We start from the raw sequence: 13,862 nt of genomic DNA, 5'->3' as shown, positions 1-13,862 counted from the left end.
ATTAGACAGCAGTTTTTGAACTCAAAGTGAGCAGCTAATATTGTTGAAATTGGCAAAGGGATAATTACCAAATTAAGTCCTTGAACTTTAAGATATTTATAAGATTAGTCCTTAAGCTTTAACTATAAATACCCTAACCCATTTAGTTTCAAAAGCATCCCAAATCATTTATTTCTCCTAATATTTAGAGAACTTTCTTGTGAGTTGTGAGTTTTTGTAAACACCTGTAAATTTTCTCTTTTTAGAAAAAGATCTGCATCAGTCCGGAGATGTAGGCATAATTGGCTGAACTCCGTTATCAATTTCGGGTATTATTTTTCCATTTTTATTTCGTATTCTCACTAATATGATTATAAGGAAATTACTCGTACTCATTTATTTCCTAACAGTATACACAAACGTAATTTGTATATTAAAGTATATCGTACTTGCTATATTATTTTCGAGGTTATTAAATGTATTATTCATCGTGAATACTAATATAAGGAGGCAGGGCTATGGCTGAACCAAACCTTAATTTGATCATTGGATGCTATTATTTTGTCATGTTTCTTTCTTTTGTTCATTATCTTCAGTGAAGGAAATACAACAATCACCAAATACATTGCATCATACCAAAAAAAAAAGTAATGTGTGTCGCTATTATTTTTGTTCTACAATTAACAGACAAATACAACAATCACCAATGGCTAAGTTACAAATTACAGCATTGACTAATGTGGGGTGGTGGAGTGAACGAAGGTTTTGTAAAAGAATTCTCTAAATATTTCTAAAATCAAGTTCACCAGTTCATATACATATATCTAATTCGAGTTGAATCCCTACCTTTTGGGCCAAGGACAAGTTTCTTTTTTATCTTCTTCTTCGTTTCTTCTTTTCATTCATCTTCCGCATCGAGTGATGCGAATGAAAATGGCTGGAATTTATAACCTTCTCCTTCATAGAACTTACCCTGAAACTCAACTCAATGAAGCCTCAACGCGTGTAGGAATGCGCTGAGAGTTTCCATCACTGATAACACACCAACCGTTGCGCATATAAATACAAATAAACCGATGATAAGAATGACGATATTGTTGAATCTGCAGGAAATCAGATGAAAATTCATTAGCATTTTTGTTTAAATTCAAAGTACTTACTAATGTGAGAGAGAAGTACACTACTTACCCCCAGGCCAAAAGTAAAACCTTGTCATAGAATACACTTGACAACTCTGAATGGGCTAGGCTGCGAAATATAAAATCAAACATATCATGTGCATTCAAGAGTGGGAGCGAAACAATCAATCAATCGGTTCAATTCAGAAAAACAAAGAACCGACTTAACTGACCTCCCCAAGATATTAACCGACAATCAACCAACTTTTGAATAGAACCACAATAACCAAACCGATTCAAAGTCAGTTAGCTATGTTGGTTTAAGTCAGTTGAATATATAGATTTCAAGTTGTTACAACCTACCTAAGAGCCCATAACCACAGATATGATGCTGTATTGGACACTCCTCCAAGCACAAATTCAATAGTGCGTATAAGTTGGTGAACAAAGACTTCACTGAACTGAAACTCTTCGTTGCTACTGGAACCATGATGCAGTTCCATTTCATCAGAATCCTCGAGGCTATTTTCTAATAGTGCATAGGATTGACCACGGTGCCTCTACATCGATAAGAAATGATGTAGCAAAGAATTTGATATAAGAAATGAAAAGCACTTCAATTTTATAAAGCATGGGCTAACAACAAAAGATATCGTTCATAGAGGGAAAAAGTGTTGTCCACATACTTCATCATGTTGCTTCTTTAAAAGAAAAGGCTTTGGAAATAACATCCATGGTACAGAAACTAGAGCCGCTAGCAGTAATAAAATCTGTCAAGAAACATCAAAAAACCATAAGTCCGATGTCAAATAGCCTAAACCCTAAACGTAAGAAAGAGCATTCACAGGGTTGTGAGGACATGAAGTAGACCTGGAGAAACTTCTGACCGAAAAAAAGCTGGTTTTCACCAAGATCATCTGTAGGACTCAAGAGCATATATATCATCACATGATAAAGATCAGCTTGAGAACCAGGGCACCATTTCACGACTATGAGGAGTGACAAGTAGCCGAACAGACTGTTCAGAAATATCATTTGGGGAAGAAATTGGTGCCTACACAGTGTTACAAATTATTTCATAAACAAGTTAGTCCAGATCAACATATTTTTGTTAAGGCAAACAACAAAAAAGCACACTTTCAAAAGAAAACCCAACACAAACAAAGTTTGCATTCCGAGGGCACACCAAGACACAAGTATGTTCTTCGCAAGTAATTATAAAAAGAATTAAAGTGGGTTTTGGTGACACTTTTTTGATATCATTACAATGTTACCCTCTATTTCAGTTTTATTTTTCTTTGGCTAAACTTCTTAGCATTTAAATTTAGATAAGCATTTTACCCAATTCTAGAAAATGAATCATTGTGCTCACCGAATGTTGAGTTCATTTCCATAAAATTTTGCATTGAAGTAGCTCAAAATGATTCCAAGGTTCATCTGAGGTACTCCAAGCAAAATTGACATCTTCATCTTCATTGAGTTAAGAAAAGTTATTCGCTTCGAGTACCATGCCATGTAGGATCCACACCAAAAGGATAAGTGGCACGTACTTTTACCAAACCTGCTGTATAAGCATCTCTGCAATGCAAAGAGATGGATGTAAGTAGTTCAGAAGGGAAGGGAAAAAAATTGAAGGGTATCTCAAGATACCATCATCATACACACAAGAACCTACCTGCAAGAAGGATCACAATTTCAAACGAGGACTGAAAAAAACTCATTGTATAACAATCCTGTGTAGATTGAGAATAATGCCATCATCATGATAACATAGCGACCCCCAAAAACCATTTCGCCAAGTTTCTGTTTATCGTGGAAAGAACATGAAGCACAAGAAACAGTACAATTACCAAGAACATGAAGCACATTGCGAAAATAACCAGGAAGCTATTCACCATTTACCTGACTAGAAAATTTCTTTTCACTGATTATGAAATATGATGTTGCCAAAAGCAGGCATATACCATGGCCCCAGTCCCCAAACATAACAGCAAAAAGGAAAGGGAATGTGATTATTGTGAAAACACCAGGATTTGCTTCCTGATATTTTGCAATCCTGCAATATTATTAATTTAGGTCAATTATTTCCATGATAATTTGGTTTGGAAATGGAATAATAGGCCATATCAAGAGAATGTCTAAGCTAAGAAGAAATTCTCTCTTCTATGACTGAGGAGTCTGAAGTTGGGACAGTGATTGCCAGATACAAGACAAAAGGAATTTCAACAAAGCCAGTTTATCTCCTTGAATGAAATAGCAACAACTATCAAGTGGACTAACCCATATGCATCCACGATTTCTTGAAAAGCATAAGTAAATTTGTTGGTGTGGAAATAGGTAGGAGGTGATTCCTTTGTCTGGAGAACATGAAATATGGTCCCAATTTGTGAGTTGCTGTCAACAGTTGCTCTCTGTAACACATTTTGAATCTGCAAAATCAAGCTAGATGATTCACTTTTCATTTTTCAACTTGGTTACTGCAATTAAGCAACCTTGTTTGTTGCAAAAACAGGGCACCAACCTTCTGCAACAAGACATTTTCTTGTAACATCTATGCTGAGCATGTTCAAAGTATGATAAATGGATTTTTCTTTCTTCACCTACATTAATTAGAAAAAATGTTCAGTGAGTTAAGAACGCATAAAGTTCAAAGGAACTTAATAGAGAATTCTGAATTGTAAGTTGAGTGGTTTAGTGTTAGGCCATTTTGATTTTAGGTCATTTAAAGTTCAAATCATTTTGGGTTCAGATATATTTATGAAAGATGTAATCACTTTAGCATGCTTTTATCAGATTTGGGTTTCCCGATTGGGCAATTTCAGGTTTGGATTTTCTTGAGTTTGGTTTATGGACAGATTTTGGGGTTCATTTCACAAACTCTAAGGTTAATAAAGCCAGCCACAGAAACCGACAAGCAATGAAGTAGATATAGAGTTAAAATATAGAAATATATGCTTCAAAAAAAGGAATACAATCAATTTCACAAACCAAATGGCTCCACTGCTCAAAGTGATGGGAAATTGTTTGTAACAAGTTGCTCTGGTGCACAAGTCCAACATCAATAGTAGTTTTAAGCTCTTCAAGTCTTCCAGATACCTAGATATGATTGAGGTTAAATATTCAGCTCTTTATTTGACAAGAACATAATACCCAGATACTCATTTGCGAAGCAAATTACATTGATAAAAGTGCGGATAAAATCTTAAAACTGCAAAACATTCACAAGAAAGGTTAGGGAGACAATTTGTGATTATGTTCAAACATTAGAGAGAGAGATCTGTGCAACTTTTAAATGCTATTAACTTCAAGATCTATGCGTATCATTAACTTGTTACCATCTTTCAGCATTATAATATAAATAGTTTCCTTTCAACAACACTACCCTGCTCAGAGTGCTTACTTTTGCTTCTCTCACAACTTTAGAATTGCCACTGCCCTATTCTGTTAACCAAAGACTGCTATATTATTCAAACCTTACAAGAATAAAAATTAAGTTAAAAACCTATACAGGCCAACAGAAAAAATAAGATCTCCTAATGAACAATGTCAAGTACCAGTTCCAGCAAATAGATTGACTGATTGATGCCATTATATCATAATTTTTTCAAACCCTATATATATACAAAGAGAGAGAGAGCACAAGATTGACATAGAAACAATAAAAGAAAGTAACAACAAACTGCTTTCCCTATCCTTAAGCTTCAAATTCAATTTATATGCGACTCCTGATTCTCCCCAATGCTAAAAGCATATGAAGCGTACCTCTGCAATGATCTGATATTGTTTGCCTAGATCTTCTGCAAATGGATATCTGTTTGCTCCAAAAGCTTCACAAAATTTCACAATTTTGTTCCTCACCCTTTCGCCATAATAGAAGACGACAAACACATTTTTCTCGGCCTGAAATTGCAAATAAAATGGTAAAGGTCTCTTATCCCTGAATCTAAAACAGATGCAAAACAAGCATGGTTAACCGGAGATGATTTCAGAAATACGCAGACTTTCACACATGAGCAGCAATTGATGTCATACAAAAAAATCTAAAGAGTGAAGGCAGAACTAAAAGAAAAGGTAAGCACAGATAAAACAATAAGTGAATAACCCAGAAATTCTAAATCTACAATGGTAAATGGAGGTATTAACCTTGTCCCCAGATGCAGGATCGGTCACAGGACCTTCAACTCCAGATTGCTTCAAGAAGACCTTCCCTCTGGTAGCCCGAAATATAATTCTTTCAAAAGCCAATGATTTCTCTCTTGGGATAATACCACTGACAAATCCCAGCTTAACTTGCTTGGATGGATCAATGACCATTTCCTACAAAAATAAACACCACATGCGTCAGTAAACAGGAATAAAAGGAATCAGATAAAACTAATATAGAAAATGATGAATCAGCTGAAAATATACTTGCTCCAATAATAACGGACTGTCAATGGATCCTTCACCCCTTTGCTGAACTTCAACTTCTTTCTGTTTAGCTGCAGCACTGTTCTGAGCTGAGTGAAAAAACTCACCTGCCTGAAATAAGAAAACAATACCACTAAGATCAATCATTTCGCACTCACAAGGCTCCTTGTTTAAGTTACTAAGCAAGTTGATAATTCAATTATATGGAAACCAGTAATCAAAAATTTTCATGTCGACTGCCTAAAGAAAGGTGACAAGCCCATTGTACAGAAAAGGTAACAAAAATATTCACTAATAAAGCCTTAATAACCAGAAAAATGCAAGAAATGTCAGCATACCTTCTGGACAACGAACTTATATTCTATTAGCTCATTATAACTATGTTGCAACTTCTCATGATTTGCATTCATCTCTATCAACTCGGTTTCAAGCTCTCCAAGTTTCACCTAGAAATACCACATATAAAGTTGTGTTTCCCTATAAAAAAAACAAAACGTTAAAACCGAAGGATCCATTATTACCTCTAAGTTATCTAATTCAACATCATCACTTATTACAGATCTGACAGAGGGTGATAAACCAGCCTTCATCATCTGTTCCTTGAAAAACCGTAGCTTGCGTGCCATTTCCCCGCATCTCTTGATCTGCAAGATATAACAACATATTAAAGGACATTAAATTTAATAAAATTAACAATAAGTAAGCATATATCTCAAGTATTTAGAAGATTTAATGAGATCACAATGAATTTATATCTACTATCTAGGTAGAGTTTCTTATCTAACATTCAACTAAATTCCCAAATTTATCTTTTAATTCCAAATATGTAAATTCTACAAAAATTAAGATTTCAAATCAGGATCCAAAACGTCCATTTGAGGGAAGAATCTCATGGAAAAATAAATTAAAATTGTAAAATATAGAGGTTGACCTGTGTAGCATATGTTCGTTGGAACGGGCTCTTCTCTGAATTAAGCTGCAAGAAAAAGAATTAAAAAAAAAGTGGACGTAAAAACATTAAATCTAAATCTAAAGATTTTTCAACGATAATTCAAAATTCAAAAAAGAAAAAGAAAAAGTCAATGAATTGGAAAACTAACGTCTTTGAATTGAAAGAGGCCGAGATCACCAAGATAAGAAATGGAGCGATGAGCTGATTCAACCGGGATGATGAGTTGCACCAATTGCATTGGCTCCGACCTCAGCAGATCCATCGTCGGACGCTGTGTTCCCTCTCCCAGTATTATTATAAAATCTAAGATATTCTTTAAAATTTATTATTAATTTTATTTTAAAAACAAATCTACATAAAAAAAAGCGTGATTAATGTACACAAAAATTCGTAGCCGGAGAAAATTCGCCGGAGAACGATCCTCAGGCGACTCACGACTACTGGTGAATGCGGATGTTGGGCTGCCGTGTTCGTATTCTTCTTCTTTATTTCCTTTTTCCCGTTTATAATAATGTTTACGTTTCACCGTCACTATCACGCGCTTGTTTTTTGGAGTGGGCGGTAAGGAAAGTTGAAAATGGCAGAAAAATTGAAATTCTCGATACAACGTCGTTTTAAGGTAATTCGCCTCCTCTTATTTTAATTAAGCTTTCTTTTATTATTATTTTATTATTATTAATATGGTTAATAATAAAATAATATATGTTTAAAGATAATTTTTAATCATTTAACATTAAACGTTCTTAAATCTTAAGTTTAAGTGTTATGATTAAAAAAAAGCTTAAATCTTAAATTCTGATTAAATGATTTTTTTAAATTACAATTGTTCTTATCACACTAACTTTGTTGACGTATTAACATTTAATTATTTATGATTTATTTTTAAGATTATTAAAAATAAAAAATAATAATAAAGTATTTTAAATTGTAAATAAATTTAATAATTTATAAAAACATAAAAATTCTAAAATAATTCTAGACCGTATTGACTGTAGTTAAGTTTGCCAAGTTATTTTCTGATTATTTGTAATTTATTAATTTTATTAATTTATACAACAGTTAGAAGATATTGCATTGATTTTTTATTTGAAAGTGAATTTAAAGTTTATGTAATAAATTGGCTAAGATTTTTTAAATAAATTTTAATTGAAATAATATTTCAATTTGGAGTTTATTTAATTATCACCTAATTTAATATGGACTAATTTATTATACAACTCTAATTTTAAAAATTTAATCTCAAAATATATAATAATAAAAAAGTTAAATTATAATTTCCATTTGGATTATATATAAAATAAAACCCACTAATTGTATAAAAAATCAAATAAATATCTAATGTGAATCATTGATCAAATGAGTTTTTATTTAAAAAAATCATGATTAAATAAATTCATGAAATTGCATTAAACACTGAAAATATATGTTTTATGATTTTTAAATAAGAATTCATATGTTCATGGTTTTTCATAAAAGGCTCAATTGATTTTGGGTACAATTAAAGGGGCCTATTTTTAAAATAAGCCTTTATGTTTCTATATTACACTCAAATGAAATAAAGAAAAGGCTTAAATATCAAATCCGCTCATGTAGTTTTGATGAGTATTTTAAATATTTTTTATAACAATAAAATGGTTTGATTATATTTTATTTTTAAAGATATGTTTGATGAGTGTTATTATATATATATATATAGTCATGTTACACAAATTGTTTCAAGTAATTATATTTTATTTAACAAATTGTTTTTAAAAATAATTTCTTTAATAAATAGATATGAACAATTATGTGTATGATATACATCGTTGACATTCTGATAGAGTAGTTCTATTAAATGAAATGTCGGATGAGACTAAATTACTAAAGTATGAAATGGAATGATGATTGTTTCAAGTAACAAAATACATGCTAAGATATATGCTATAAATACTTATTTAATACACTGTGTTATGTTTGTTTTCATGTTTATATTTATTACTCGCATAAATTATAATAGAGTAAATGTGTATTACTAAGCTTACAAAGCTCAACGTTTATAATTATTTTTGTTCACATATTAGTAAATATTACTAGTGTCAGAGGAGCACCGTCAGTGAAGAATCTATAGCATGTCTTATTCAAAGTACATTTCTAATCTTGTATTTAAGTCGTTATATTTTTATTGTTTTGGTTTCAAATATTAAATATATGTCGGGGGCTTCGAATTTTGTATCAAAACACTTTATTTTGTAAGTTTAGGAAATGATTTGTTCATGGATGATTAAAACAATGTCTGTATATCGAAAGTATTTATGGTCTGAATGTTGGATTATTTGTAAAGTTCAATGTGACATTCTAAATCCACTGTTGTTTCAGGTTGGGTGACGTTGTATGATTAAATGTAGAAAATGAATATTTTTAAATACAAAAAAGTGAATTATGTTTATTTAAAAAAACAACTTTAGTCATTAAATTAGGTTAGTCCAATAATCTAAAAATATGTATAAAACTTTTAAGTTTTATTAAATATTAACAATATATATATATATATATATATATATATAAAAGTTAGGATCTAATTATGTATCATAAAACTTAAAAGTTTTACAAGTATTTTAGATGGTTAGATAAATTGAATTTATAAGTTTATTAGATAGATAGATTAACTGAAATTAAATATGCAACAGAAGCTAGCGGTAGATTGAAACGCGGCGGCAACGGTCATGCGGCAAAAGTCTTAGTTTCCCAACCCTTGACTGCAGCCTGCATGTTACCGGAAACCCTAACACTACAATTATTCTGGACACCTTTGTTGTTGCTTTTCCTTTTATTTTTCAACCACTTTGTAAGCATAAATAGGGGAACAACCTACTCTCTTTTTCTCCTGTCGGTTCAATAATTGGGATGCTTATTCTATTCCACCACTATCCATCTTAATGGTTTAATGATTACACTCCTTGTTGTTATAATCAATCTGATACGTTTAAGATGAATTGAGTTAAATTCCGAGTTCAATAAGATATAATTTCTTAAACCCTACTAGTTTATTTTTCCAACAATGTAAGTCTGTTGTTCCTACTTGTCACCTTCATCCCTAAATAGTTTCATTACTCCAAATGAAAATAAAATTAAAAGGTGCCGAAATCAGAAAGAGTTTCATCAGTTAAGACCTTCAGGGAACAACAATGTACATGATTGAAGATGGTCAGAGCAACATGTTCTAAGTTGGGAATTAATATAAAATAAAAACTATGGAAATTAAGTTCCATAATCTTTCTGTTTTCTTCTCAATGCGGTAACTATATATAGAAGCCTGCAAACAGAAGCATCTCTCTAGATAATCACCAGTATTACACTATATGTAACATGAATCACATGCCCATATACTCAGAGATGCATTAAGAATCATCGGCTAATGGTTCCCATATTCTACCAAAGGATCACATCACATTCATGTACGCACGTCAATTCAAACTTGCTGAATTTGATTTCCCTTGTTTATCTTTTCAACCGCGATTTAAATGGCCTAAAAAACCGATGAATTTATATGTTTACGTAGTACAAATAAGCAACCCCATACGTAAATCATTATTATTTTTAAAAATTATGAATTTGAACACGATTTTTAAAAGAGTATTTGAATATTTATTATCAAATAATTAAGTATTTTGAACATATATTTACTTTGTAGAAAGAAAGAAACTTTGTCAATGGAGGGGTCTTCCATTTGCCTATTAATGCATTAAAAATGGTTTCTAGAAAAATATTCTTTGTTAAGCCGAACATGAAAGCAGATTTTCTCGCCCCATTTTGATCCGGAAAGAAAACGGATAAATGGGAAAAGTTGGCTTCGAGCTCAACACCGATCGAAAAGCAGATTCAAAGGTTAATCAAAGTCACAAATTATAATAAAAATGACAAAAGGTACACATCCACATACTGAAAACCAAACACTGAAACTCTGATTTGAAATTAGGAAGGAAAAAAAACGAAAGAAAAGTAAACATCCCGAAACCAGAATCATATGCAGCATCTGTCATGCAAATTCTATGCTTCAACAATGACGATGAATAACACTGAAAGCTACAGATCAACAATGGAAGTTTCTGTTGAGATAGCTAGGCCTGTAAATCATGACCTTGGGGGTGGGAAGAATGGCGTACCAGCAATGAAAGCGCTAAGTGAAGTTGGATGAACAGAAGGATCGGACATACTTGTTACCGGATGACTCGAAGTGGCAGCGGCTGTTGTTTTCGTCATTCCAGCAGTTTCAGCGGTGGTAGTTGCCGCGGGAAGATTGAGTTGCTGAGAGTGAGAGGTTTCGCCGCCGCTGGTGTAAAGATTTTCGGGGCCTTGATCGTAGAGAATTCCTTTGAACACATGCCCTGCGATGTTCACCGCCGTTTGGTAAGCTAACTCCTCATCTTCATCGTCCACAGCACTTACTTTCACAAAGCGGAACACTGATGGAGAACTCACTTCATGAGGGAATTTACCCAGTTCCAACCCTAATTTTCAAGTTAATACTAAAAGATAAACAAACTACTAAGATATATGAAAAGAAGAAGAAGACAAATATAGTGGGAAAGCAGGTAGCTTGATGACCATGGAGAAGATGAAACTCGCTCAATCGTTTACAGAACAATCTTATTGGGTACTATGAGTCTATGACTGCTGGAAGTCATGGCAAATCATTAAAATCTTACCAGTTACCAAATTAAACGTCGTCTTTGTTTATATGTCAAATTATAATATTACCTGATGAAGAGGGAGAACCACGATTCTCTCTAAGCCTTTTCGGTTTCTCCCCTCGAAACTGTTGTTCTTCTTGCTGCTGGTTTTGATTCAAAGCGGCGAGTTGTTTTTGTTGCCGCTCTCGCCTTTTGGCAGCGGGAACCCAAGTGCTCTTAACGTGCGTTTGACACTGAAACCCTCTGTTCTTACAACAAGCCCTACATCTCAAGTGAGCACAGTCTTTCTTAGCTTGGTTTCCACAATCCTGGCAATTCATCCCTCCATGTTTCATAACAGTAAACCCTACTGATCTCGAAGACGACTCATCGGACAAGTTAAACCCACTAGCTTTTACTCGACTCGGACCCGCTCCAAACGAGATGTCGGTCACGTTCGGCTGCTGTTGATAATAAAACTGCTGCGGCCATATCTCGAAACCCTTGTTGTAGATCTCATCGTTCTTATACAAATACAGGCTCTCGTCTTTGTCTTCTCCTTGTTCATTTCCAGTGTCTGCTGCTTCTCGTCCACCTAGATGGAAAAAGCCAGCCATTTGTTACACCCAAAAGTTGAAACAAACCCCAAATTGAACCAAAAAACCACAGCAGAATTACCCTATTTAGTATCCCCCACACCCCGAGACCACTAGTTTGATGAGCTGGTTAGGGTCTTTATGGGTGGCAACTGTAAAACCATATTTTCTGGTAGGTTTTTAGAAACCACTGTTGGCCTGTGAGTGTTTGTTGGGTTCTGTTTTTTGACATGATCTTTGTTGTTGTTGTTTTCTGGCTGTGTTCTTGACACTGACCGATCCCCCCAGAAACCCGAACCCTGAATGACTAGAGTTTTGAGTTGAAGAGCCTGTTGTTGTTTGTTCAATTATCTGGATCTTTTGAGGTATTTTTTCTTGCAGCTTTTTAGGGTTAAAATAGCTTAAGATTGATATTTGCTTTTAGGATAAAACAATGTTTCCATTAGCTTATGGTTCATTTTTCTCTCTACCTTCAATTCCAAGCAATAACGCAGGGAATTAAAGCCCCTGCAACGCCGCCATGATAACTGCAACACTTTCATCTCATTTATGACAAAAACCAGCTCTCTCAATTGTAACAAAAGGAAATGGTTATGATTACAAGCGAGCAGAAATTGGCTTTTCACTTAAAAAAACATTTTAAAAATTATTTTTCACATAGGGCTTTTTTTACCCTAATAATAGCATTCCATTAATTAATGTATTAAAGGAATACCATAAAAAATATATAAAGAGATGATATTCATGTATGTTATATAAAATAAAGATGTATTCTCACATCAATTTTTTTTAATTTATCTAGAATAATTACAATGTAATATTTGTTCTAAATATTCTCAATAATTTGACAATGAAAACCTAACACTTTTACAGTTTATGATCCTCAATCTTAGGACATCTAGGGATAAAAAGTTAACAATCATATTTTTATTCACTAAGGTAACTTTGTTCGTGCTTCTCATATCAATATTTTATAAAATGTATCTCTTATATGACATTATTCTATTTTTATTTTTGGTAAAAAATATCAAATTCACCAAAGTGATGAATTAGAAATTTTAAGATACAATGATTATTAACGACGACAACATTCGATGACGGATCGGTGATGGTAATGAGTGATGATTAGTGACGTGAACTTTAACTGAACTCAGGAGTCAAATTGAATCAAATTGACATTTTATATAAAGTTTAGAGGTTAAAATAATATTTTATGTAAATTTAATATCAAATTAATATTTTATCTAAAATTCAAAGATCATGTTAAAACTTTAATCGTTTTTACTAGCGTGCCACATCAGCAAAGTAACGGGAGATTGACCTAACTAAGACGAATTGTAAACAAAAGTGACCAAAATCAAACTTTTTAAAAATCAGTAATCAAAATTGAACACACTAGAAAATAAGTGACCACAAATATTATTTACCCATTAAAAACATCAACTCATTATAAGCATCTTGAGTCTTTTAATCATATTCTTACAAGTCTAACACATCTTTTTCATGCTTCTAAACTTAATTAAAAAAATAAAAATTCCTAAACATCAATTAATGCCTTCCACTTATTTGTAGAATACCCTGTAACATCCTGAAATTCAGGGTCCGTGACTAAATTGCAAATTTTGAAAACTATGTGCTTGATTTCGAAATAAGTTAAAAGTTCATGGATTTAATAGTAAAGTTGGAAAGTAACAAGGTTATTATGGTCTTTTCTCAGAGAAGATTTTTATTCTCTCTTTTTTAAGGAATATAAAAACGTGAGAATGAGGAAATCTATCTAGAGTCTTCTTCTCCAGCTTCTTCTTCTCCTCATAAGCCTCAGTTAAAGGTGAGTTTAATTTCAGGTGTTTAATTCTTGGATTTATAAGCTGATTTTGATTCTTTAAGTATTATATAATCTTAAGGAAAGCTTATATAAGCTTTAAACATCAAGAATAGAGAATTAAAAAGAAAATTATATGAAGGGTGTAGAAATGAAATTTTGTTATAGAAATGTTTTTGAAGTTCTAAAGATGGAATTGACTTGTCAATGGTCTAATTAAGAAGTTAGAAGCAATAAAATTGAATTTGGAACATGTTGAAAATTTAGTGTAATTCTTGAATTACACATAGAGAATAGAATTTTGATGTTAAAAAGGTGATTAATGAATAGAAATGA

At 32.6% G+C, this 13,862-nt stretch overlaps 1 protein-coding gene and 1 pseudogene across 1 annotated transcript; both read right to left on the bottom strand.

The window, feature by feature from the left end:
- Positions 1-766: 766 nt before the first annotated feature.
- On the bottom strand, positions 767-6,781 carry LOC120160879 (annotated as a pseudogene).
- A 3,641-nt stretch (positions 6,782-10,422) lies between these two features.
- On the bottom strand, positions 10,423-12,132 carry LOC120160837 (protein SHI RELATED SEQUENCE 5-like). Its single transcript, XM_039171161.1, has 2 exons — positions 11,197-12,132; positions 10,423-10,946 (listed from the first exon to the last, which is right to left on the bottom strand). The coding sequence occupies exons 1-2, from the start codon at positions 11,723-11,725 to the stop codon at positions 10,570-10,572; spliced, it is 906 nt and encodes a 301-aa protein (XP_039027092.1). The 5' UTR covers positions 11,726-12,132; the 3' UTR covers positions 10,423-10,569.
- Between the last annotated feature and the right edge of the window lie 1,730 nt (positions 12,133-13,862).

Source organism: Hibiscus syriacus, unplaced genomic scaffold (genome assembly GCF_006381635.1).
Source record: "Hibiscus syriacus cultivar Baekdansim isolate YM2019G1 unplaced genomic scaffold, ASM638163v2 tig00111393_pilon, whole genome shotgun sequence".
In the NCBI taxonomy this organism is placed as follows: Eukaryota; Viridiplantae; Streptophyta; class Magnoliopsida; order Malvales; family Malvaceae; genus Hibiscus; species Hibiscus syriacus.
This window is presented reverse-complemented; position numbering and strand designations above follow the sequence as displayed.